Genomic DNA, 23,979 nt, shown 5'->3' on the forward strand with positions numbered 1-23,979 from the left:
CCTTGTGTTCAACAGAAAAAATTCCTAGATGGATGAATGGAGTTTGGTCTGTGCATATGTGTACCTCCATGAACCGAGAGATGGTTTGGATGGCCTGATCCGTCTCGTTGAACGCCTCTCTCCAGGTGTACGCCGTCCCATGAGGACGCTTGTCCTCTGAAGCCTTGGACAAGAAGCTGGACACATCCTCCACGCGCCAGTCTGTCCCGCTCAGCTTGGCATTAAAGAAGCGAGCGCTAGCGTTGTTCTGGAGGAGCGTCTGTTTAGGAAAAATTTCATTCACTTAATCAATACATACAAAAATATTACGTAGCTACTGTAGCTGTAAAAGACACACTGCTTCTGGTATTATAAAGTAGTGAATCAATAAATGTAACAAAAAGACAAAATGTAAACAAAACTATGATATAATATTTTTATACATTTTAATACACACTTCATACTGTGAAAAATTTATATCAAAGATGTTTTTTTCTACTCATTGCACTTATATATGTATTATTTACGTGTTTATTTTATTCTAATGTTTATTTATTTTATTTTAATCTAGTGCATCAATCAATGTAAACAAAAACAAAATGTCAACAAAACTATGAAATCAAATATATATTTTTAATTGTATCACACACTTATACCTGAATACTATATATACTGTTAAAAAAATAATATTATAAAGATCATAAATGTCATAATGTCTAAAATATTATTTGGAAAATATTTATTTTTTGTTAAGTTGAATTATTTATACTCATTATTATATTGTACTGTTAGATGTATTATGCATTCACTTTATTTATTTTAAACTACATTTGTATTAATTTATTTATTTATGTGATTTTTTTGCACGACCTCTCATGAAAGTCATGCACTTAGAAATGTGACATGAATGGAGTCATGCATTTTGTGCCTATGACAGCAAAACTCCCAACCTAACACACTTTTTCCTTCGATTAGGCACAAATAAGTCCTTCGAATACTCCAAGGGTTTGAAGATCTCCACTACTAAGTATGCATCCCGCAGAGCGCCACACGTTGTGTGCCATGTGAGTTCAGTAGGGAGGTTAAAACGCAGTACCGCTTACCTCCAAAAGGTGGCAGTGTGAAGTTCACAATTTGAGCTACTTTCACAAAATCATGTGCTCAGAGGTGACTAACAGACTAACAGGAACAGTGTCTTTTGTGTGTGTGTGTGTGTGTGTGTGACTCACCCGCACAAGGTCCATTTCCTCACTGTTTTCCATAAAGCTCCAGAGTTTGGGTCTCATCTCTTCCCACATGCCCCCGAGGTCCCTGAGCACGCCGAACTCTTGAAACGTCTTATTGACCTGAGAGAAATAGAGAGACACAGTTAAACCGGGCTCAGACCTAAGGAGTTTTTAATCTTAACCGACAGGTCACGCACATCTGCACCGATTTTCTTCTTTCAAATCTCAAACCTGCACACACTACAAGATTTGAAAATCGTGGCGCATCACACACTACAAGATACTCTGTAGATCATCATGCCAGATTTAGCACCTCACGTGATCGAACAAGATGGATACTGTGTCGCGGCAACTTGCTGTAGACATTATATGAGGAGACGTTATAAAGGCAGTCGTGTTGTTGATACATTTCGACCAGCCGTTCCTCAATCTCCATCTCGGACCCTTGTTGTTTCGCGGTCGCCATTTCAAAAGTTCGTCACTTCTGTCTCCTTGTAGACTTGTCTCTCATTGTCTATTATGGAAGCACTGACGTAATCACAGTCGTAAAAATAAATCTTAAATATCAAACATGTTTGATATTGTCAGGGCGACCCTGATGTGTCCGCGAGCAGATCGGGAGGTTTAAGATCTGTTGATCTGTAACCGCATCACTTTACCAGTTAATCTGGGCCAAACATCTGAACCGATTGATGCCCTGGACGCGATTTTTCGGGCATAAATCGACCTGAAACTCCTGTAGTCTGAGCCCGGCTTTAGGATGGTCTTCTAGACCCAGGCCTTCCAGACCTTAAGGTACTGCTGGGGATTGCTGGAATATGGATATATATATATATTGTATGGATATCATACAAAATATATAAAAAAAATATTGTATATATATACTTCAGATATTTGCTCAAATATGGACATACTATTTCTCATGATATTCAAAATCTTGATCTACAGGTTTCTGCTTGAATACTCGAAATTATTTTGGTGGATGAATATAAATTGTGCTTACATATCTTTCAATGATATGAAATGAAGTTTATTTGATCATTTTATCAATAATTTAAAAGGTTATTTTAAAATATTGTGCAGTGAAAAGCATCAACATGTGTCCTCAATACAGTACACAATACACAACTTTTTCAGGAAATATATAAATATTTTTGCGTTTTGTTATATTTTCATTAATTTAAATAAAGTCAAAATAAAATATATAAATGTTAGATGGAAAAACCTTGAAAAAAATCCTAAATGTTGCCTTGGCAGCTAATTTAACTCAAATAAAGATAACTAAACTTAACTAACAAAACTTCCTAACTTACTAGCAAAAAATAAATATAACAAAACTAAAGCACATAACAAAATTACTAAAACTTAAAATAAAAAAAAAATATATATAAAAATGTAATTTAACACATTAATAAATACTATAATAGTATATAATGGTGCTGTCAAATCGATTAATCGCGATTAATCACATCTAACATAAAAGTTTGTAATTCTACAATATATATACTGTATGTTTATATATATATATATATATATATATACACACACACACACACACATGCATTCACAAATATAAATATATATTTACAAACTGTTAGATGCGATTAATCGCAATTAATCGATTTGACAGCACTAGTATATAAATAATAATCATAAAATAACACTAGTTCTGATGACTAGTGTCATCATGACATGATCTGATGATTAGAATAAAATATTGAAAATAGAAAATAATACAGAATGAGTATGTGAGTTCAAATCTTTGACTCACAGAAACCTGGTCAACACTAGTTTAACATACAGTAAGAAGCTCATGTAACACTGAGCCTGACCTCTTGTATGATCCTCTGGGTGGCAGGAGTGTCGGGGGTGTACAAGATCTTTCCCATGAGCAGCGGCTTCAGAGCTCTCCAAATCATGCGCGATATGGGGCTCGACTCCAGGCCCTTCATCACGTTGTTGCAGTAGGGCGCTAATGGAAAGATGACAAGTTTTTTTTAAACAATTTAGCAGGGGACGTGACATATTTTGCATTCACAAGGAAGGAAAAGAGAGAATTAGGACTTGGCTCACTGGAGGAGTTGTCGTATGCGGAAGCCGGCTCGCTGTCGTTGTCATTGCCGTAGCTGCCGAACAAGGCCTTGTAGTTGTTATCCTCGTACCAGTTGAGGGACTTGATCTTCAGGCCTCCGCCCTCTGGGTGCCCGCAGACGATTCGGGACACGGCCTGGTACATGTGGTTTGGAGACTGCGTGCTGTTGCCCGTCAGGTACATGATCTCGTTGCGCATGTCCCGCCAGCTCTTCATACTGATAAACTGGGGAACAATGAGAAAAGTTTAAACTTAAACTTAAAGGTGCAGTGTGTACATTTTAGTGGCATCTAGTGGTGAGGTTGTGAATTGCAACCAACAGAATTTATGGTGGCCGACAGAAAAATATGTCATCGTCTGAGGCTACGTTTACACGGAAACGATCTGAAGAGAAAACGCAAAAGTGATCACTTTATATTCTGCATTTAGACGAACGTTATGTGGGGGAAATCTGCGTGCATACGGTGACGCAAAAGTGTGTGAAATTCAATGTAGTGTGCTCTCCAGGCGGCTAGATGGCAATGTGAAGTACTGATCGGTGCCTTCACTGTCTAGCAGACTTTTGCGTTTTTACCGTTTAGACGGTGGAGCGTTTTTAAGATTTCCACTCTGGAGGGTGGTTTCACTTTTTTGCGTTTTTAAGCCCCAAAAACGCCGTCGCCGTCTAAACGAAAGGCACATCTGATAAAATATTTTTACGTTTTCACCCGCGAGCGTTCTCGTGTAAACAGGGCCTGAGACAGCAGAGAGCAGCCAGTTAAGCAACGAGGTTTATTCACAAAGATAAAAAAAAAATATATATTTACTTAATTATTCAGTAAAACGATATGTTATTGCAAATATTATTGTTACTTGTTCATCACTGTGCCAGCGTTTTATTCGCTGACTTTAGCTAGCTTCTCTGCATGAAGAACAACATTGTGACGAAACTTATTTGTCCGTTTAGGGCTACCGTAGAAACATGTCGACGCATTTCAATGTAAGGGGACCCGCGGTGTATGTAGATAGAAATGGCTCATTCTAAGGTAATAAAAACACAACGGTTTATTATGTAAGGTCTTTATACACCACTGAAAACATAGTTATGTATATGTTATTGCATTTCTGTCAACAGATCCTTCTAAATATTCAACAATGCACCTTTAAGACAGTCAAAAAAAGTCCTTCATTTTCAGTATAGAATCTATATTTGTATACAGCAGGGTTCAAAAGTTTGGGGTCTGAAAATCTCTTATTCTCACCAAGGCAGCAGTTATTTGATCAAAAATAGGGTGAAAAGTGTCATATTGTGAAATATTATTACAATGTCAAACGATAGACAAACTTTGATGTTTGCTTGAGAGCCTAGCCAGTCATTTTAAGAGTTTTAAGTTTGAAGTAGTTTTGAAGCTTGAAGTGGTTTGAAGGCAATACAGTCTATCAGAAAAACAGACTGATGTTATTAATCACGCACATTTCCTTAATTATCAAGTAAGTGAAGAGCTTGTCAAACGTCACAAAATGTTTGCTTATGCTAAAGAATTGCTTGAAACGGTTTGTCTGATGACGGGAAACCAAATGCAAACATCTAGGCACACCGGATGACATAATGACTGTGTTTATTCAGTTCTTTCAAAGTACGTCATTCACTGTTACAGCTGCTTCAGGAAAGGGTGAGACTAATATTAATTGCAAACACTTGCTGTCCCGTTACATGATCTTGTCCGTCCAGTCCAAACCAATATAACCTCAATGTCTTGTTTTTGAGTCCTAAAGTGTGTAGTCCACGTGCCGGCCTTCATTATATACCTCTATGCGTCACCAGGTGTAATTGTTATGAAGTGTTGTCACCGTCAGCTGAAGGGTGTTATGATGCTGACTAAACCCAAACATAATAATACATGCTTATTTCTTCTGGATGTCTGAATTGTGCAGTCGTTATTCTTTACTTTTATTATCTGTCATTATTTCCTCACCCATCTGTCATGATATATGTTGTTTTTTAATGTGAAACACAAAAAGAGAAATTTGCGTGATACTTCCAGTCTTGTAAAGCCATACAAAAGCTTTGTGTGAGGAACAAACTAAATGTAAGTTGTTATTCGTTTATAATGTTCTTATTTGCATTCACATTCAGTGAATAATGACTTATATTTCAGTCTGTTCCACTGGGATATTGTACATGAACCACTTTAATGAAACTTTATGGTATTTTTGAGTCACTATACAGAGACTATGGCAGACTGTAAAAAAGTTGCATGAATATTTATTAAAAATTCTCATTTTGTTTTCCACAAACATAGCGGCCTAGACAGGTTATTAGCGTATTGAAGCTTAAATATGTTTAAGTACTGAGAGAAAACCTGAACAAAAGCGTACAAATAGAGGATAAATGTAAGTGTTTTTAGGGTCATCAAGTGCTTGGAGAGGAATGCAAGGGAGTATTGTGAAAAGCGTATCTTGCCCGACAAGCTGAACAGAGACGCTGCTGTAACACGCTCACGCATGCCTGCCAGCCGAGGACGAGGTTACTATCGGTCATCCTCCTGATGAAACCGAAAGACAACTCAAGAGGACAAAAGACCATAATAAACTGCTTTCTGACATTTCCATCACATTAATGGATGCATGTGGGAAACTTGGGCTGTGAGAATGATGGTATGATGCTGATGAGAGTGTTTTCATTCTGGAATAAATGGATGGTTTCACGCAGTGTTACATAAGTGCTTGTTTGAACGTTTGCGTAGAAGGATTGTAGTCAGTCAGGTTTGTAAATGATGAGTTAATATGATTCACAGGGCTGTAAACACCTTTGTCATGTGCAATTCCCAAAATCACCATCATCAACCCATCTGAGAAGTGAACACACAAAGAGCTTTACTGCCGGCTTCATTTACTTATCTTCAGTTTTCCATTCATTACAACAGGGAATGAACTCAGCCGATATGAATCACAAACCTAAGTTCTTTTAGACATCGATATCCGGTAACAGGGTTATTGTCGTTCAAATTAAACTGTCATTGGCATTGTCATAAGTCTAGTCTGTGTTTCTGTCTTGTTTCATGTTTAGCAGCTCCCAGTTATGTTGATTAGTCTTCCCAGGTGCTTCCTATTAGCCACACCCCCTTGTTATCTTGTTTAGCTTGTTTGCCCTTGTATTTAAGCCTGTGTGTCTAGTTCAGTCTTTGTCAATCCTTAATGTTTGTTTGCTGGTTGTTCTATTCCTGCGCCTTGTTTCCTGAGTCTGAGTTTACGGTTGTGTAGTCTGAGTTTGTGTAATAAAGAAATACTGCAAATGGATCCTACTCCCTCATCTGCTTCAACCACCCGTGACAGGCATAAAACAGAAGTTGCAATGGTCTTTTCTTCCCTATTGTGTCGTATATCCGAGTGAAACGGCTTCTCAAACAAGAACAAATGTAGGGCAGGACTTGATTTTGTCCGTGAGGAATTGATTGGATGGTTGTGGTCCTTTTGTCCTTTAGTTTAACTTGAAATACTAAAGAAGTAAAACTAAAACTGAAATCAAATTAATAAAAACTATAGAAAGAAAATAAAAAAATTAGGGATGCACAGATATGAAAATGTTGACCGATACTGATAACTCTTTATTGGCCGATAAATCGAAATTTTTATATCATTTTTGAGAGCCTGATTACAAAAACAAAAGTCTAACCATTAAAATCCATGTCCCAAGCACACAATTATAATGTTCTCATTATAATTTTATGTTGCCTATATGACAGACTTGCGCTGCACATGTTGCACTGAACTGTATTTTACTTTTTTCAAGTAATTCAAATCATATTTCAAGCAATTCAAAACCATCATGGCAAACAGTGCGCATCTGAAGTGTCCCAGCTGAAGGACATAATCCATTATTTGACTAAAAATTAACATATATCGTCCGATACCGATATGGTGGCCGATATATCGTGCATCCCAATCGAAAATATATAAAAAAAAATAAATAAATAAAAATCCTTTATTACTGAAAGGATGAGCTCACAGTCTCTTTTCCCACATCATCTAGGGGTCTCATTAGGGAAGTATTCATCTATTCCCTCTCTTCCATATGCGACTGTTAGCCATAAAAGAGACCTATTGTTATCTGTCACCTGTAAGCTGTCACGAGGTGTCTGAGGAAGCCCTGGAGGCCAGACAGACATGCAAACAAGGCAGGGTAACTGGAGAAATAAAGCACGACCTGAAGTAACCTCTCGCTGCTGGCTTAAGTGAGGGTTACTGGAGTTCAGCTCTTGTGTGAGAACAAAGAGGAACTAATGACGGCCAGCGCAGCGTTGGTGTCAACTCAATTTCTGTTTTAAACAAGAAAACTATCTATGACTAACTGGAAAGAGATTGCTTGTAAGACACATTCCCTGAGAACAAACGCTCCGTGTGATGATGTGGAAACAGCAGAGAATGAAAAAATCCCGTCCCTGTTTTGTTCTAAAGACAAGTTAGTTAACATTTGTCGAGCTCTGCACTTTTGCCCAGTGCTGGCAGGAACTGGGAGTCTTGTGATGGGCCAAACTTAACGCACTTAACACTCAGGTTTGGTTTCTAAATTCTCGTCACCAAATACATGAGAGCAGAAACACAGAGTTGGCCGCGTACAGCTGAAATGTCAAGCGTCAGCTCCTTGGTTTCCAAGGCACAGAGAGGTTTGGGATGCTAACCGAACTAGCTGTTTATTAACTTTTATTTTTAAAGTTTACTTTTAAAGTTACTTTTAAAGTTACTTTTAAAGTTTATTAACTTTTTGTCCTTTTAAGCAAAAGTCTTGTTATAAACTGATTTAGGGCAAAGCAAAAAGCTTAATGATTATCATTTGTCTCGATGCAAAGCACAAAATGTTTGCATGTTGCATTTCCATGACTAGCAGGTTGGAATATTAGACTGGTAATATAATCATAATTGCCATTTAAACATTATTTGATTCCTAAAGCAAAATACCTTTAATCGGTACATGTTTTTAATTTGTGCTTTGCGACTAATCCAGATCCACTGATCTAATACGGGATAAGATCATTTGGGAAGCTGGGGTGGGTATTAAAGACTTCACTCTGGTGTCTCGTTCGGTCTCCAAAAGTGGGGTGAGGGATATTTCAGAGGGAACGTACCTCGACCGCTAATGCTCCCAAACTCTCCAGCAGGCTGTCTGTTGCTATGGACACATCCTGGATAATCTTTGGGTCGGACTTGACATCTTTCTGCATGGCCAAAACATGAGCAAAAAAGACATTATTAACTCATCAAGGGAATCATATTGTACACATTTTACTATGACAATGATCCCGTGAAATTTATGGTAACAACCCCCCAACATTTTAAGTTTTAACGATTTAGAGGGTGAACAGCGTTAATACTAAACACCATCATGTTAACTACAATAATGCAATAAACATTAATTTAACAACATAAGATCCAGCATAAAACCCTAATGGACATGACTGATAAGAAAAAAATCTAGAAGAAACAAATGGTTTCGCTTTATTTTAAGGTGTCCTTGTTACAGCGCAATTATACATTTAAGTACTGAGTAATATTAATTAACAACATGTACTTAGGGTTTGGTTTAGGGTTAAATGCATTAATTAAGTAATTATGCATAATTAATTGTTATTACTATAGCAAGCACATGTAACATGTGTAACAAAGACACTGTAAAATAGTGTTACCAAACATATTTATTTCAATGAAAAACAACAATTTATTTTTTAACCGTAAATGATAGGATAAGTTACTGTAAACTGTACATTTATGTAGTATTTTACTGTAAAATTACATGAAATTACACTGTATAGAGTAAAGGAACTTACTGTAAACCAATTAACAGGTTTTTACCGTAGCATAACCACATTACCGGTTTCACATTTTTTTACCGTTAAAATTACGATAATTTTTACTGTTATAACGGAATGCCTGTTTATTTTACAACTTAAACTGTATATTTAATTAAGTGATATAATGTTAATATACCAACTACCAAAGTTTGTTTTTACCTTAAAATGAACTTATATCCATCATAATAATATAGGTGGTAAAATAGAAAGCAACATGACATTTCTTTGTGTTTTTCGCTGTGGTTTTTACTGTAGCAGTGTATTTTTTTCAGTGTATGTTTACGGAAACAGTAAAATACATGTGAGGACATTTGCATTAAGCATCTTTCATGTTTTAAGCTGTTACTAGGGCTATACTGTCGCGATTTAGAGGAAACATGTCAAAGATCTCATTGTCCCCTTGCTTGCATAACTAAATTGCTGTGCATAGATAGTAGTGACCTGGCATCTTGAAATCTCATTACTCAAAAACAAAGAAAACATTCAGTCTAAAGCGAACATTCACAAAGACATCAATAGGTGAATATTCTTGGCTGATGGTCACTGTCACTCCCTTTTCATGCACAAATATGCTGAAATAATTATTCTGATTTACAAAAACAAATTATGTAAAAGTGGCCATTATGTGACCACAATGTTATTCTGTTGAGCTTACAATCCTGACAAAGTTCACTGGGTCCATATTACAAAAATATACACTTGCCCTAGTTTGTATGTAATTGGTTTATTGAACTGGCGAATTCCTTTTATTGTAGTCCAGTAAGCAACTTTTATGTGAAACATATGAGACATAAAAAACTGATTATCAACTCAGCAATCATTAACATTTGAACATTCATCTATTCTCATATTCTAGTTCTTGTAACGTCAATGAATTAACTAAATAAGACTTAGTCCTATGAATATGTTATTACTTAACAGTTCTATTTACTTACCCGTATTGGCTTCAGGAAGTCCAAGTTGGACAGGAAGTTGTTCTCTGCGTCATTCAGCCATTCAGCAGATGATTGACAGATGATGTTTTGCGTCAGCTGAGACACGTCCTTGTCGGCAATGGTCACGAAATCCTCCAGAGATGTGGAATTGCACAGGTCTCTAAGATGAACTCCGAACCCTTTAATAAGCACCTGTAGATCACAAGTAGCAGTTAAAACTGAATAAAGAGTCTCTGTCAGTAAAACACAGATCCTAAATTACAATCCTTCACCTTGAACAGTTGTTTGAGGATAATATTTTCTACAAGAGCTTTACAAAAATGTCAAATGGCTAAATAAAGCTATATTATGAATGTAAATGCTCGTATTTGCGAGGTCTTGAAGTGGAAGTGCGCAACCAAGAAGATGCCATATGAATATGAATACATAGCATGAATGAAAGTGTATTTTTAAGCAGAATTGAAGATGCTTCATGTCTCCATTTTGGTGTTACAGAATGAACTGATGAAGCTCACACTAGTAACCAGGCAAATCCCTATCGTTCAACCAATGGCGTGAGTTTGAGGCGGGACTACCTGTTTCTTTGACCAATGGCAGATGGGGAAGACTGTGTTAAAAAATCTGTTTAAAAAAAGATTGTTTGCCATCCTGTCTAGTTCAGCTCTATGATCATGAAGAGATCTAGTATTCAAATGATTGTAAGAAACAACATTCTTTGATCACACAAGCTCTTTCTTTTGTGAAAGAGGCAAAGGACAGCCTTGTTCTTTTCATTTCTGTAAGATCGTGACTTCCCGTCATCTCTCTCACTCTCTCAGAGCCTCTTTACACACACAATAATTCAATAAGGATGTGCTTAGAAGATGACTAAAAGCTAATTTGGGAAGCTCTTAAGGTATGACCTCAGACAACTATCTCAGTTTCTTATATGCATGTACTGATGTGTTTGAAATAAGTTTCTTATGCTGATGTTTCTTATGCACACCAAGGCTGTATTTATTTGATCAAAAATCATAATGCATTAAAAACAGTAATATTGTGAAATAACTGTTTTCTACTATTGAAAAAAGTAGTTTATTCCTGTGATCAAAGCTGAATTTTCAGCATCATTACTCCAGTCTTCAGTGTCACATGATCCTTCAGAAATCATTCTAATATGATGATTTGATGCTCAAGAATTATAAATTAATATTTTTGTGGAAATTTATTTTATTTATTAATTCTGAAAGCTCAAAAGAACAGCAGTTATTTGAAATAGAAATATTTTTTAACATTATGTCTTTACTTTTAATCAATTTAATACATCATAGCTGAATAAAAGTATTATTTTCTTTCAAAACCTGGTCCCATAAACTATTTCACTTAAACAAACTTAAAAAATGCATGAAAATTATTTATGTGGTGCATATAATATATATATATATATATTGTAAGTATTATAAGTAAAAAAAAAAATTACTAGTATTATTTAAAGAAAGATAGCACAAATAAGCTAAAGCTAAATAAGCTTTTAGTTTGTTTTAAATTATATAGAAAACATATTTGATGTTCATTATGAAGATCAGAAGTATTTCAACACTTTTTGGTTGTTAAATGTTAGTGGAATGTTTTGAATGCAATGAATTTTATACAGTTTAAATGCAGCTCCAAATGTCTTTTTGGGGCCATTGTTTTAAAGAATCCATAAACAATGAATCTACTTTTTTGATGTATGATAGGTGTAGAATGAAACGCTGGGAATATTTTAAGAAAGCGGAGGTACAGTGTTGTCAAAGTGGCCTCTATCTTGCAGCACATCTGCCAGAGGTGCTGAGAATAGCTCGTCCTGTCTCAGTTTTCCAGGAATTGCTCTCTGGCCGTAGCTCTGCAGGGCAACAGTCATGTGACTCCACCCCTTCTCACCCCCCCCACCCCCCCACCCAAACGCACGTGCACGGCTCTCTCAGTACAGCTGTGCGAAAGAGATCCATTATGAGTAACAGCTGCCCGATCGAGTCCTGTCCCAATACACCAAGGTCATCCACATGGGAGAGCGTATGAACGCATGTAGGGGGCTTTGAAAAGCACATCGCATCATATCTGTACGAGCCAGCATACGTGTTACGTAATGGTCTCAGGATACATGCCATGTAATGACTATGCAAGATGGAGTGTAAAATATGTTAAGCGCTGTTTAAATGCGTGAAGGTAACTAAAGACAACACCAGGAGGACAAAAAAGTACTTGATGTCTGTTGATTCGATACTCTTTTTTTTTAATGATTTGGTGGTTGTTGAAGGATTTTTAAGCGGCTCATGAATGTTGCCGAGTTGATTTACCTTCTCCAAGTTGACGTTAGCCTCCACTATCTGTCTCACAGCATGCTTGGGCAGGGTAGCATTTTTCTCGAGAAACTCAGACAACGTTTCATTATCATGGAGGAAGTCCTTCAGTTTGAAACCTAGGAGAAAGAGAAAAACCCTTTGAGTCAAAAAATATGAAAAAGTAGATACCATATAAAATGAATGTAATCAAATACAAAATTAAGCAAAATACTTTGAAATATATATTAGTCAGCATGATATATAAACATACTAAGCTTATATATAATTTATATACTTGAGTTTGATAACGTCATATCTCAATCATGATGACTAACACTGGTTAATTGCTGTTTTTAATTAACCAGTAATTCACAATTGCACCATGAATATTATCATTTCTAACAAAGGGTGTCATTCAGAACATTGTGTTAAGTATGACTCTACTGCACTTCCTAACTCAATGATAAATCGAGTGAGGTAATGCCATTGCGTTACAGTCACGAGAGAATCGTCCATTTAGCTCTCAACTCCGAGTTCATTATGCAAGATGTCCACAGTAAAGGACGGAGGGAAAACAAAAGGCAGAAAGTGACTAGAGCAGTGTTCTCCACAGAGCTCATTGTGCTGCGTGTCAGAACATTCCCGAATGTTCATCTTCAGTATGAACTGGTTTGAGTCAGTCTCTCTCCTCTGGGGTTACAACATGTCATTCTTTCCCTAGTCAGATCTTTGAAATCACCATGAGCACGTTTCACGTTTTCTTATTGTTGCTTTACTATTCTGGAAGGTTCTTGGGAAATGAACTGTAAACTTTTCAGGGGGTGCAGAATTTATGCAAAAATGCTTTTTAATGTGAAGAGCATTAAACATTTTATCTGTTTCATATCAGCATCAAACTTTGTTTCTACTTCACAAGGACAAGTAAAAGCAGCCACAAAAGTGATAATTACTGACATAGAGTAAGAGCTATAAAACAAATATAGCAAAAGCTGAGAAGCAGTTTTGAAACTCATTTGCTGAATAAAACATTTATTTACTTTGAAAGAATTTTCACTAAGAAATTGCTAGTAAATTTCAGATATAATTACAAAGAAACGACCACTGAATTAAACATGACATATTAAGGAAGAAAGGCTGAAACTATTTTCTTGTAACACATACTCCAATAATCTTTGTTTTAGGGTGTTCACACTTCGGTTCGCTTGGTTCGTTTGGACTAAAAAAAAAAAAACATTTAGCCCTGGTCAGCTTAGCGTTCACATTGGCATTTTAACACCGAATCTAAAGATACTGAACCTAAAGGCATAGGGATACGTTCACAACCTGATTGATCGACTTTTATGACGTATATTCCGCGACAGAACTTACCGAACATCTAAAACAATGCTGTGTTCTGGGATAAATGCGCTCACTGCATGTGCATAGCTTCATATGATGGTATTTTGAACAGCTGAGAACTCTTGAATAGCTTATAAATGTGTAAAGGAGTCAAAACAGCATCAGGAATCCCTCCATCTCACACACACACACACACAGCAACATCTCGACAATGAAGAGAAAAAGCAGGTATGCTTTATGCATCTGGTGACATCATATCCTGTCTTTGGTCCGTGTTGCATTCATATTTAATGCGTTTAACATTTTTTCAGCGTCTCGCTCCACTTGTAAACGAGCACCAGGGTTCAGATGGCAGTGTTCACACTTGTTCAAATGAACCGCACTAACAGAGCAATCGCACCAGAGTTCGTTTTAATCCAACCAAACATACAAAGAGTGAACAATCCATTTTAAAGGATTGAAAAATCCTTCTTCTTTTTTTTTTTACACATTCACTACAACATTTTTCTTCAATCTGAGAATTAGGAGATCTTATGAAAAGTCTCCATTTAATGTATTACTCATCTAGAAGAAACAACTGCCATATCAAAGAGATCTAATTTGCGATCTTTTCTTTGCTATAGCATCTCCTCAAACAGTTTAACCCTCCTTTACAAAACCTCAAGAGCAGTTTTAACCAGATGGGATGAGTTACCATACCTCACTCTTCCCCAGCGAAATGTCCTAGAACCTCAAAAAGAGCACACTTATGAAACATGAGTGTCTCTGTGGCATAAAATGATCATCTTAAACCATTGACTCTTGAGGCTTGCTAATCCACGGTGGGCAAAGCAAGCATCCTGTTCCTCAAGCCCCAGATGCAAACAGCAGCCCCTCCGGGAACATTAATTAAATGCTGTCAACTGTGAGTATCAACTCCCACAAGCCTCTCTCATCAACCGTTACAGTGAGTTATCAGTCTAAGTATCACTTCTGCAAGTGTCCATCGAAACACCTCGAAAAATAGGGAAAAAATCCCAAAGGATCAGAACAGAACATAAAACTTGTACAGGGCAACAAATCAACCACCTAAACACCCTTGCAACCGCATAGCAACCACATAGCAAAACACTTTTGCAACCACATAGGACTTAAAGGTGCAGTAAGCAATTTATGAGAATCAATCATTGTTGTCTTGCCTGATCATAACCCTCCTTTTTCCCATGATATTCCTCTGAGGTTTTCTCTTTTGTAATGTCTCTCAGCCATTTCTCTATCTACAGTCTTTCTTTAAAAAACGGGATTTTTACGGGTTGTGTGTGAACGCTCTCTCTGATTCCAGAAAATTACTGGCAGTGTGAATGAGCCAAAATCAAAAGAACCCGGGTCAAATCCCGGGTCACTTTATCCGTGTATTTTCCGGAATCTCTGTGTGAAAGGGGCTCAAGAGAAAAAACAAGCAGATTGTGACCCCGTTTTAACACTTCAATAATCAAACATATCTACAACAGAACATGTTTCTTATTTGAAGAGCTATGTAAAGATTCAACCCTGAACCTAAATTGAGGAGCCGCACCTAAGCCGGATGTGTGACAGGAAACAGACACATGAATCCCTCTGGTGTTTCCATTTCATTGGGTACACCGATGTTCAACTTCACCGCACACTGGCCCAGTTAGTTATCAACCAATAATGAGGCATATATAAGAGTAAATAATGGTAAAAAGTGGCTGAGTGACTTTAGAAACTGTGAATCTTGATACCAAGAGAGGAACTGACACAGATCTTTCGCAACAGACTTACAAAACATTAACTCAACAGTAGTGAAGGAAACCCTAAAGATTCTGAATCTGATTCCATTTATCGATTCTGATAATGATTCCATTCTTTCACTACAATACTTAGTACTAACAACAAACTGAACCAATAACAATGCTGTTTTTGGTAACATACGCTAGTGTTCGAAAGTTTGGGGTCAGTATAATTTTTTTAAAGAAACGAATGCTTTGTTCAGCAAGGACATATTAAATTGATCCAAAGTGACAGTAAAGACTTTCAAATGTATCAGGTTTACAAAAAAATATGAAACAGCTCAACTGCTTAAAACATTTATAATAATACGTTTCAAATCATCATATTGGAATGATTTCTGAAGGATAATGTGACACTGAAGACTGGAGTAATGATGCTGAAAATTCAGCTTTGATCACAGGAATAAATTACATTTTACAATATTACTGTTTTTTTGTGTGTTTTTTTTTTACTGCATTTCTGATCAAATAAATGCAGCCTTGATGAGCACCGACCCCACACTTTTGAATGATAGTGTACATATTTTAAAGTACAACATTTAAATTACTACAAAACCAAATGTTGTGAAAGAAGCACAAAGGTGCCAGACCTTCAGTGTTCCTCTGCAGTTTTCTCAAGGCCCGGACGAGTCCTTTGAAACCTTCAAAGCTCTTGTCTTGTTGGCTGTAGAGGAGAATTTTCTTGGCATCGATGAACAGTCGGGAGATGCTGTAAATGATGACAGTGACACTCAGATGATTAAAAACTTAAACTGTGTGTGTGGTTTTTTTTTAATAGTACATAAAAAGTACTGTAAAATCCAATGCAGGCCCAAATCTTTGATTCACTTACATGGAGTCATTGAAGTTTCCCACCACTCCGGGCGTCTCTCCAGGGGTAGGGTAGCGAAAACAAGGGTTGTTGGCATTGCAGATGATGCCCTGCACCCATGGTAAAGTCCCCGCAGAGGGCATGGCCTTATTGGGAAAGTGGCCTGGAATAATATGACAAAGCAATCAGATTTACAACAAATGAAATGCCCTTTGCAACCATATTTCTGCAATCTGAAGTGTTTAATGGAATAAAATGTAGTTTATTTCATTTGGAGTAACATGCACAGACAAATCATGCATAATGAGATCACAAATGTGCGATAATATTTCAATCATGACAACTCTTGGAATAGTTTTAGCATGTTATTGATGATATGTTGATGTATTTGGTCTTGGCGAACTAGATCTGCTACGCTGCTGCTGTTGATTATTGCAAGTATGGACTTGCTAATGCATAAATAGACAGATACAAATATATATCCCACAGCAGATCTAGGCATGTGGAGCTGGGGAGGTGGAGGGTTTCAGAGTAACTCTGATTGCACACTGTATGGCTTACAGCAAACACTGAACCAGACTATTTAAATAATTGAGCAAGCAATCTCATTGGCTGCAGGATCAGCAGCGGCCAATCAGCTTGTGCCATACGGTAATGATGTGATTGCTTGCAGACCGCATGTAAAGGACCGATCAGCCTGTGCCATCTAGAGTTTCATAAATGAACTAGATATGTCATGTTAACTTTAAAGGATTTTTTTTTTTTTGGATATCATCAAGATGGCTTTTAACTGATTCCTTTCAAAAGTAGTGTTATGTTAGTTCTATAAAGAGTTCATTGGATGAAAAGGTTATGTATTTTACACTATCTATGCACATGGACAAGATTACACTTTGCACTTCATAACATAATTCCAGGAAACATCCCTGCAGAAATGATTTCCCTTTTGTTTGAAAGGTCCGTTTTCTACCAAACTAATTAACTCAAAAAAGGCTAACATTTAGTTATTTTAGCTCAAAGTACAGGGACTGACACTGCAAGAAAACTGTGTTTTGGAGATCTTGTGATCATGTGCTCTTGGAGCTGTTTTGCTGTCCTTGACCTCCCATGGGAACAGTGTGATTTCCAAAGAGGAGCAAATATTGACACACGAATGAAGTAAGACACAGTGACACGGGACATTAAATAAAATATATTTAGGATAATTTTAAATTGACAGTACAAACCTTCTGCATTTTAAAGTAGTTATTACAAAGAGGCTTTAGAACAATATAATAAAAGTGAAATAAGATTCACAGGTGTTTTTATCTTCTTTGCAATTTAGTTTATTTAAACTAGATTCATATAGTTCATATAGAAAAACACTTTCTAACCTAAGCTCAAATCTCATTCGATTCATTCTGTGATTGTAAAAACATTTTCGAAGCAAATTAAATGTTTGTTTGTGTGTTTGTTGGCCCATCTTAGGCCACTTACATTCATGTTGCTCGTAGGGAGGATAATACATTCTGACAGATATCAAGATGAAAAAGATGAAGAGCGGCCATATTATCTCAATCAGAAGCTGAATCTGGAAAAGAAAGGACACAAAGGTGTGATATTTACTCATTTGTTCAAACTTTACATGAATAAACTATTATAGCAAAGTCAGGAAAATCCTGTTTATCATGAGTGTTGTTGGGCTTCCTGCTGACAAGGCATCTGAACCTCCTGTTCGTACATTCAGTGCCAAGTGCATGTATGTGCTGTCGTGTCCGTACCAACATCATGATCATTTAATCAGTTTTTGAGGTACATTCTCTTTCTGGACTTCTTTAAGGAAAAGTTGATAAGTAAGTACATAAATAACAACTACTTCACAGTTTCTTCAACAGAAACTTTAAAAATGCAACACAATAAAGTGTTTATACACAAAATGTCTTTTTATTTATGCGTTTATTTAATCCTTTCAATACGGGGGTTGGTGACCTCCAGAACCTCACAGATGTCACCATACAGAAAAATGTGAGCCTAGGGACTCCATATGCTACAAAAGGCATTCGTGTTGCTGCATATGAAATGCATTTTGATTGTTGCATTCATTGGTACTTTTGATAACTGATTGATTAGTGCGTTAAAATCTCAACGCATTTGGTATGAACTTACAGTCTGTCTCCGTCGGAAAGTGAAGTTCTTCCACAACAGTAAGCCCAACTGAGTGGAGAATGCCATCTTGCCACGGCTCCACACTGTCCGCGCCGCCTCTGGCAACTGTCAAGAAAAGAAGTGTAAAGATAATGATGCAAAGCTCAATTCGTTCAACTGTGGTCATCTATCTGTGGAACGCTCAAATACAGCTCAAGTATCTCATGACAGCTTTATCTAAGGTGGACTTTATAATATGGGTGCTGTGATATCATCACCATCGACTAAGAGTTGCATTAAAAAGTAAACATAGACATTAGGACGAGTAAACATTCAACAGATTGTGAGAATTTACTGACAAAATGCATTCATTTATAATCAGCGATCAAAGTCACCATGAAATCAAAATTGACAGTTCTTGTTTGTTCTTTTGTTTTTTATGGAATTATCACAGTGTTCATTATAAATGATCTATTTGTGGACACTATTGTTTTTAACTGTGACTCATAATCTTTAAACAAAATAACTTCCCCTCCGTCATGTAGCAACATCTCTGATGATGTGTTTACTGGCGTGAGGGCGGAGCAACTTGTCACTCACATGAGATCAACCAATAGCAAACCACAACCATCCAATCAATTCCCAATGGACAAAATCGAGGGTGACCTTGCTCTGTTGCAGGACAGTAGATGTAATTTTGCGGGACAATGCAGGACATGGTGTAGAGAGATCAATTTATTACTATTGTACTATGTAAATGGTGATATAAATTAGTTGGAAAGTCTGTTTGCCATCACGTTGGACGATAACGTTTTAAATCGCCAATAAGCTTGGTTAATTGTGACAGACTCTTTGACGGGCATTCAATTTGCTTTGAGTGATACAATGTAATTTATGGGACCTATTTTGTCTACTAAATATAATGAACTGAATAACAGGCTAGAAGGTAAAAAAATTACATTTTATATTAAAATAAATGTCCTTAAGTAGTAACTAGGCCTAGTTTACTTTCCTTTATTAGACTATGCAAATTGGAAACAATAAATGTTACCGGATTCAGTGCATCTCGAACTTGTATTTTTGTGTTGTTGTTGGATCTGGCAGGTTTAATAAGGATGTTATCTAGTACGTGTCTAGAAGAAGATGATTTCTACACGGGTTAATTTGTACCGTCCACACAGTCGTCATCAGTGGGAAAAAATCCTTTTCTACGAATGCATTGGTTGGTTATTTCCCCAGTCAACATGATGGCTGTGCAAATGGATTTTTAAACGCCAATCGCATTGTTTAGCACTATTTTATTTTGAAATGCGCGACATTGCTTACGTTTTGCGGGATGTGGGACAAAGCACCCTAGTTCTGCCCTACATTTTATCTTGTTTGAGAAGCCATTTCACTCAGATAGAGAAGAAAAGACTATCACAACTTCCATTTCATGCCTACTTTAAGTTAGCAAGGTAAAATAATAATTCAAACACAATTTTTTGGCATTGACATACAGTAGCTTATCTTCAAATCATTCATCTTATCTGTTCTTTTCACTTTCATTTGTTATCAGAAAACTTCAAGCAGTGAGAGGAAACAGAACAGTGCCAGTGTGTGGGTTGGTACGTTTCATAATGAACTAAATCATAAATCACGATGTCCTGCTGGTGTTTTGATTAAATTATCCAGTAATGCATTTTCAATATAAATTAAAAGGTTATAATTTCTGAGAAAATGTATGAGTCTAGGCTAACTTAGAGTGAATGGCATGACGTGTCTTATTTTCTTTTTCAGAAAAAGTTATTCAGAAATACTAAAATACTACTGCTACTACTAATAATATTGTAAATTTCTGATTTAAAAGTATTTTTGATATGTAGCCTATACATTTGATTAATTTTTAAAACAATCCAAGACAGTGTGGCACTGGCATAACCAGCATACAAGAAGCCATTTTGTTGCATTTGGTAAGAAACCCATAAAACATGCACTTAAAAAAAAAAAAGGATGAAAGCAACTTGAGTATACATTTCTTCAACATTTCTATTCATTTTCTCCTTGAATCATTACCTATATTTGCCGTCGTCTCTGTCTAAAGATCTGTATCATTCATTGGTAGCCTATGTGTTAAATCTTTCATTTTTGTACTGTTTGTGCAGATACGGATTTGTCTGAGGTAGCCTAATGTGTGATTCTTATGCTTGTGTTGTGTTTTTCATACATAACATCATAAAGAGCGTCCCTAGTGGACGCGTTCATTTTCTGATTTTTCTCCTTGTTTATCATTTTCTTCATCAATCGCTTCTCTCGCCTCGTAGCTGCTAAGCCTACCAACTATTGCACATACACACCAAATATCATTTGTTTTAGGCTCAGTTTGCACTTAAAGCAAGATAAATCAATCCTGTCCATCACGACAGATTTAAAATATGTCCAAGAAAGATGATGTAAGAGCAACATACATTTGTTTACTATACGATAATTACTTATGTGGAGCAAAATACGAAAATACACCAAACTATATACCTTTTACTGCTGTTTTTACCACCAAATACGTTTATAATCATGATGTTTTAAAGATGCAGAAGAGTTGAAGAGCTCTTTTCATTGTTCCGCAGAGGAGAGGTTACTCTCGGTCATTTCGCGCAGACTCGGTTATACAAACAGATGCTGAAGCGACTGAGCACTTACAGTCTTCTTTGTTCAACTGTCTTTTCAAGTTGTCATAATTTCAATAGCTTACGAGTGAAAATTATAGTCAATCATACAGAACTTTTCAACATTAATAGCTGCCACGAAGCTTTTGATTCATCACAACTCATCAAGTGTTTATGACAAAAGACACGACCGTGCAAGCGCTGAAGAAAAACAACAACAGCGTTTCTGATTAAAGAAGTAGCAGTTTAAGATATGCATATGTTTACGTGTCACGATAAGTAAACGATAAAACATGACAATTGTAATCAGTTTTCAGCATAACTGCCACGAAGCATTCAATGCATCACAACTCGCCAAATGTTTACGATAAAAAGCACGTCATTTGTGGGGAAGCAACAACAGACTGAATTAGTAGCCTAGCTAAGTTTAAGCAAAAATGTGCATCTATGAATTAGTGAAAAAATATAATTTGACACGAGATCACTGCTCAAAAAATAATGAAACTCAACATTTTACTCACCGTTTTTTCTTGCTCCGAAATGATTATTCCTTATTTCATATAGCCCTAAACTGTAAATCCTTTAAGGCGAGAAGAGAAACAGCTGTTTTAACGCACTCACAGCGATATTGTACTGGTGGTGTTTTGTTCTCTATGGACGGACTTTTTTCCTCTCCTCCATCCTTTTATAGCGAGAGCGATGCGCGAGGTTACTGTCGGTCATGAAAGCTCGAGCCTCCATATATGGAACGCACGTGCGGACCCAAAACAGCTCTTAAAAGGGCAACGTGGATTTGCGCAAAATACGGTTTTTTACTTTATTTTATGCATCTTACGTTACGCGCTGTATAAGTCTATACAAAAAATATTATTAATTTAATATTAATTCTATTATCTGTCTGAAATAGGGATTGCACAGTGTTAGTACTGGCTTAACTGATTCATAATTAAAGGCCAAACTCAATTATTTTATTAAGACATTTAACCCCGGTTTCACAGTCAAGGCTTAAGATAGTCTCAGACTAAAATGCATGTTGGAGGTGTTTTAACTGAAAGCAACATGTACTGACTTATGCAGATGCAATGTAATGTTTTTTTTAAGGTAGCCTATGTTTATAAAAGCTATTTAAATGTCCTAATTAAACTAAGGCCTAATCCTGGCTTAATCTAAGCCCTGTCTGCGAAACTAGGCCTATGTCAGCGTCAAAGTTATTGTCAACCCTATTTTCAGCACATGGTACATTTCGTAATCACAGACAGACATCCCTTCTGAAAGAAACAAACTTTAGATGGTTTGCTGGTTTAAGTTGGTCTCACATTCTGGGCAAGTTTGTGTTCAGCATGTTCAATTGATTGCGAACTTGATTTGACTGGTGTACGTTTTTTTCCCCCCAGCAGCAACAAACCAAATCTAAAATATTAAATATAAAAAGTTTTTTTTTTTCCTGCACACATCAATCTCTAATAGGAATGAAAGAATTGGAGAGTAAAAATATCTACTCTCCAGGTCATCAGGACCTCAGAGAAATGAAGGCAGGCTGTAAAACACGTAGACACAACTCAGGGCTGCATGGCCTTGAATGAAGATACTGAGCAAGACGGATATATAGAACTAGCAATTTCATATTGATGAATTGTCCTAGAAATCCATCTATCATGCAAAATAAAATGCATAGTATAGGTGGGAGATGTATGCACAACAGCGGTTTACAACAGCTTCTGTTTTTTTTAATATAGAATCAAGTTGTGTCCGGTTTGCATATTCTTAAATTTACAGAAGATACAGGAAGAGCATTCTGTTGACTTGTTCCCTGGACTTTCTGCATCACTGGTCCGGATAACTGTGAAAAGTTACCCATTTATGACAATGCATTTGTGTAGTTAATGAACGCATCGTGTCTGGGGGTTTTACAATTTATATAAATACATACATGGAAGTGTGTAACCGAGGTCTTATTACCTTTTCACAATTTTTAACCCCTCTTCTTTTTTTAAATGCAATGTGATAATTATTCAATGTAGTCTTTTAATATGACTTCATAAAAGCTGCATGCATTATAAATATAAATAATTGCAAAATGCACTTTAAAATAGTGTAAAATGGAGTACAGCATGTCACGCAGCAGGACGTGTCAACTACCCAAAAGTAAGTACCAGTTTACACTAGAAAAGCAATGATATTCAGTGAGATTGTGAATCGAACATTATTCAGAAAAGCAGAATCTGACCTGTCTGTTTCTAACACAGTCAAAAACAACACAATGATTCTGATTTGAACTGAGGGAATGTAGCATTGTGGCTTTTGTGTTTTTGGTCATGTGATCAGCACTTTCATCCTGTTTTTCAGGCCGATCATCTCTTTGTGTTTATGAAGGCCGTGAGGCTGCCAAGTGAATAACGCTGCCCTCCTGCCCCAGTATCCTCTGCCAGTATTGTGGAGTTGAGCCTCAGGGATGACACAGCGCTGTTGACACAGAGGTCGACAGCGAGAGAGCGAGCAGAGATAAACAAAGCATCTGAAACATGGTATGTGACAACTCTTTGCAAAAGAAACCACAACCAAGTTTAAGCTGACAGAGGAAGTTACATATTCAGACTGTGGTAAACTCAATAAACATGTGACTTCGGTGAGACTTAAAGGAATCGTTCCCCAAAAACTCACCCTCATGTCATTCCAAAACTATAAGACTTTCGTTCATCTTCGGAACACAAATGAAGATCTTTTTGATAAAATTTATTTTTGATGAAAAAAAAAAAAAAAAAATATATATATATTTTTTTTTTTTCAGTTATCTTTTTAATGAGATTTCTGTCCCTCCATTGACAGCTGGACAACTAACACTTTGCGTAGATATCGTAAAATTAATCCATTTGAATTAATTAGTCCAAATTTTTTCACTTTATATAATGAA

The 23,979-nt window shown here is 36.5% G+C and overlaps 1 protein-coding gene across 2 annotated transcripts in view; it reads right to left on the reverse strand.

The window, feature by feature from the left end:
• Positions 1–21,763, reverse strand: part of abca1a (ATP-binding cassette, sub-family A (ABC1), member 1A) — a 40,702-nt gene extending 18,939 nt beyond the window's left edge. For both annotated transcript variants that reach the window (XM_079850829.1, XM_079850828.1), the window contains exons 1-12: positions 21,590–21,763; positions 18,448–18,552; positions 17,779–17,872; positions 16,324–16,465; positions 16,082–16,200; positions 12,379–12,500; positions 10,061–10,252; positions 8,403–8,492; positions 3,279–3,522; positions 3,038–3,177; positions 1,209–1,325; positions 65–259 (exon numbers count right to left, since the gene is read on the reverse strand). In XM_079850829.1, the coding sequence (XP_079706955.1) occupies positions 65–259; positions 1,209–1,325; positions 3,038–3,177; positions 3,279–3,522; positions 8,403–8,492; positions 10,061–10,252; positions 12,379–12,500; positions 16,082–16,200; positions 16,324–16,465; positions 17,779–17,872; positions 18,448–18,513 (1,521 nt within the window). In that variant the 5' untranslated portion in view covers positions 18,514–18,552; positions 21,590–21,763. The remainder of the gene's footprint in view (positions 1–64; positions 260–1,208; positions 1,326–3,037; positions 3,178–3,278; positions 3,523–8,402; positions 8,493–10,060; positions 10,253–12,378; positions 12,501–16,081; positions 16,201–16,323; positions 16,466–17,778; positions 17,873–18,447; positions 18,553–21,589) is intronic.
• Between the last annotated feature and the right edge of the window lie 2,216 nt (positions 21,764–23,979).

The sequence above is a fragment of the Squalius cephalus genome (genome assembly GCF_949319135.1).
Source record: "Squalius cephalus genome assembly, chromosome: 2".
In the NCBI taxonomy this organism is placed as follows: domain Eukaryota; kingdom Metazoa; phylum Chordata; class Actinopteri; order Cypriniformes; family Leuciscidae; genus Squalius; species Squalius cephalus.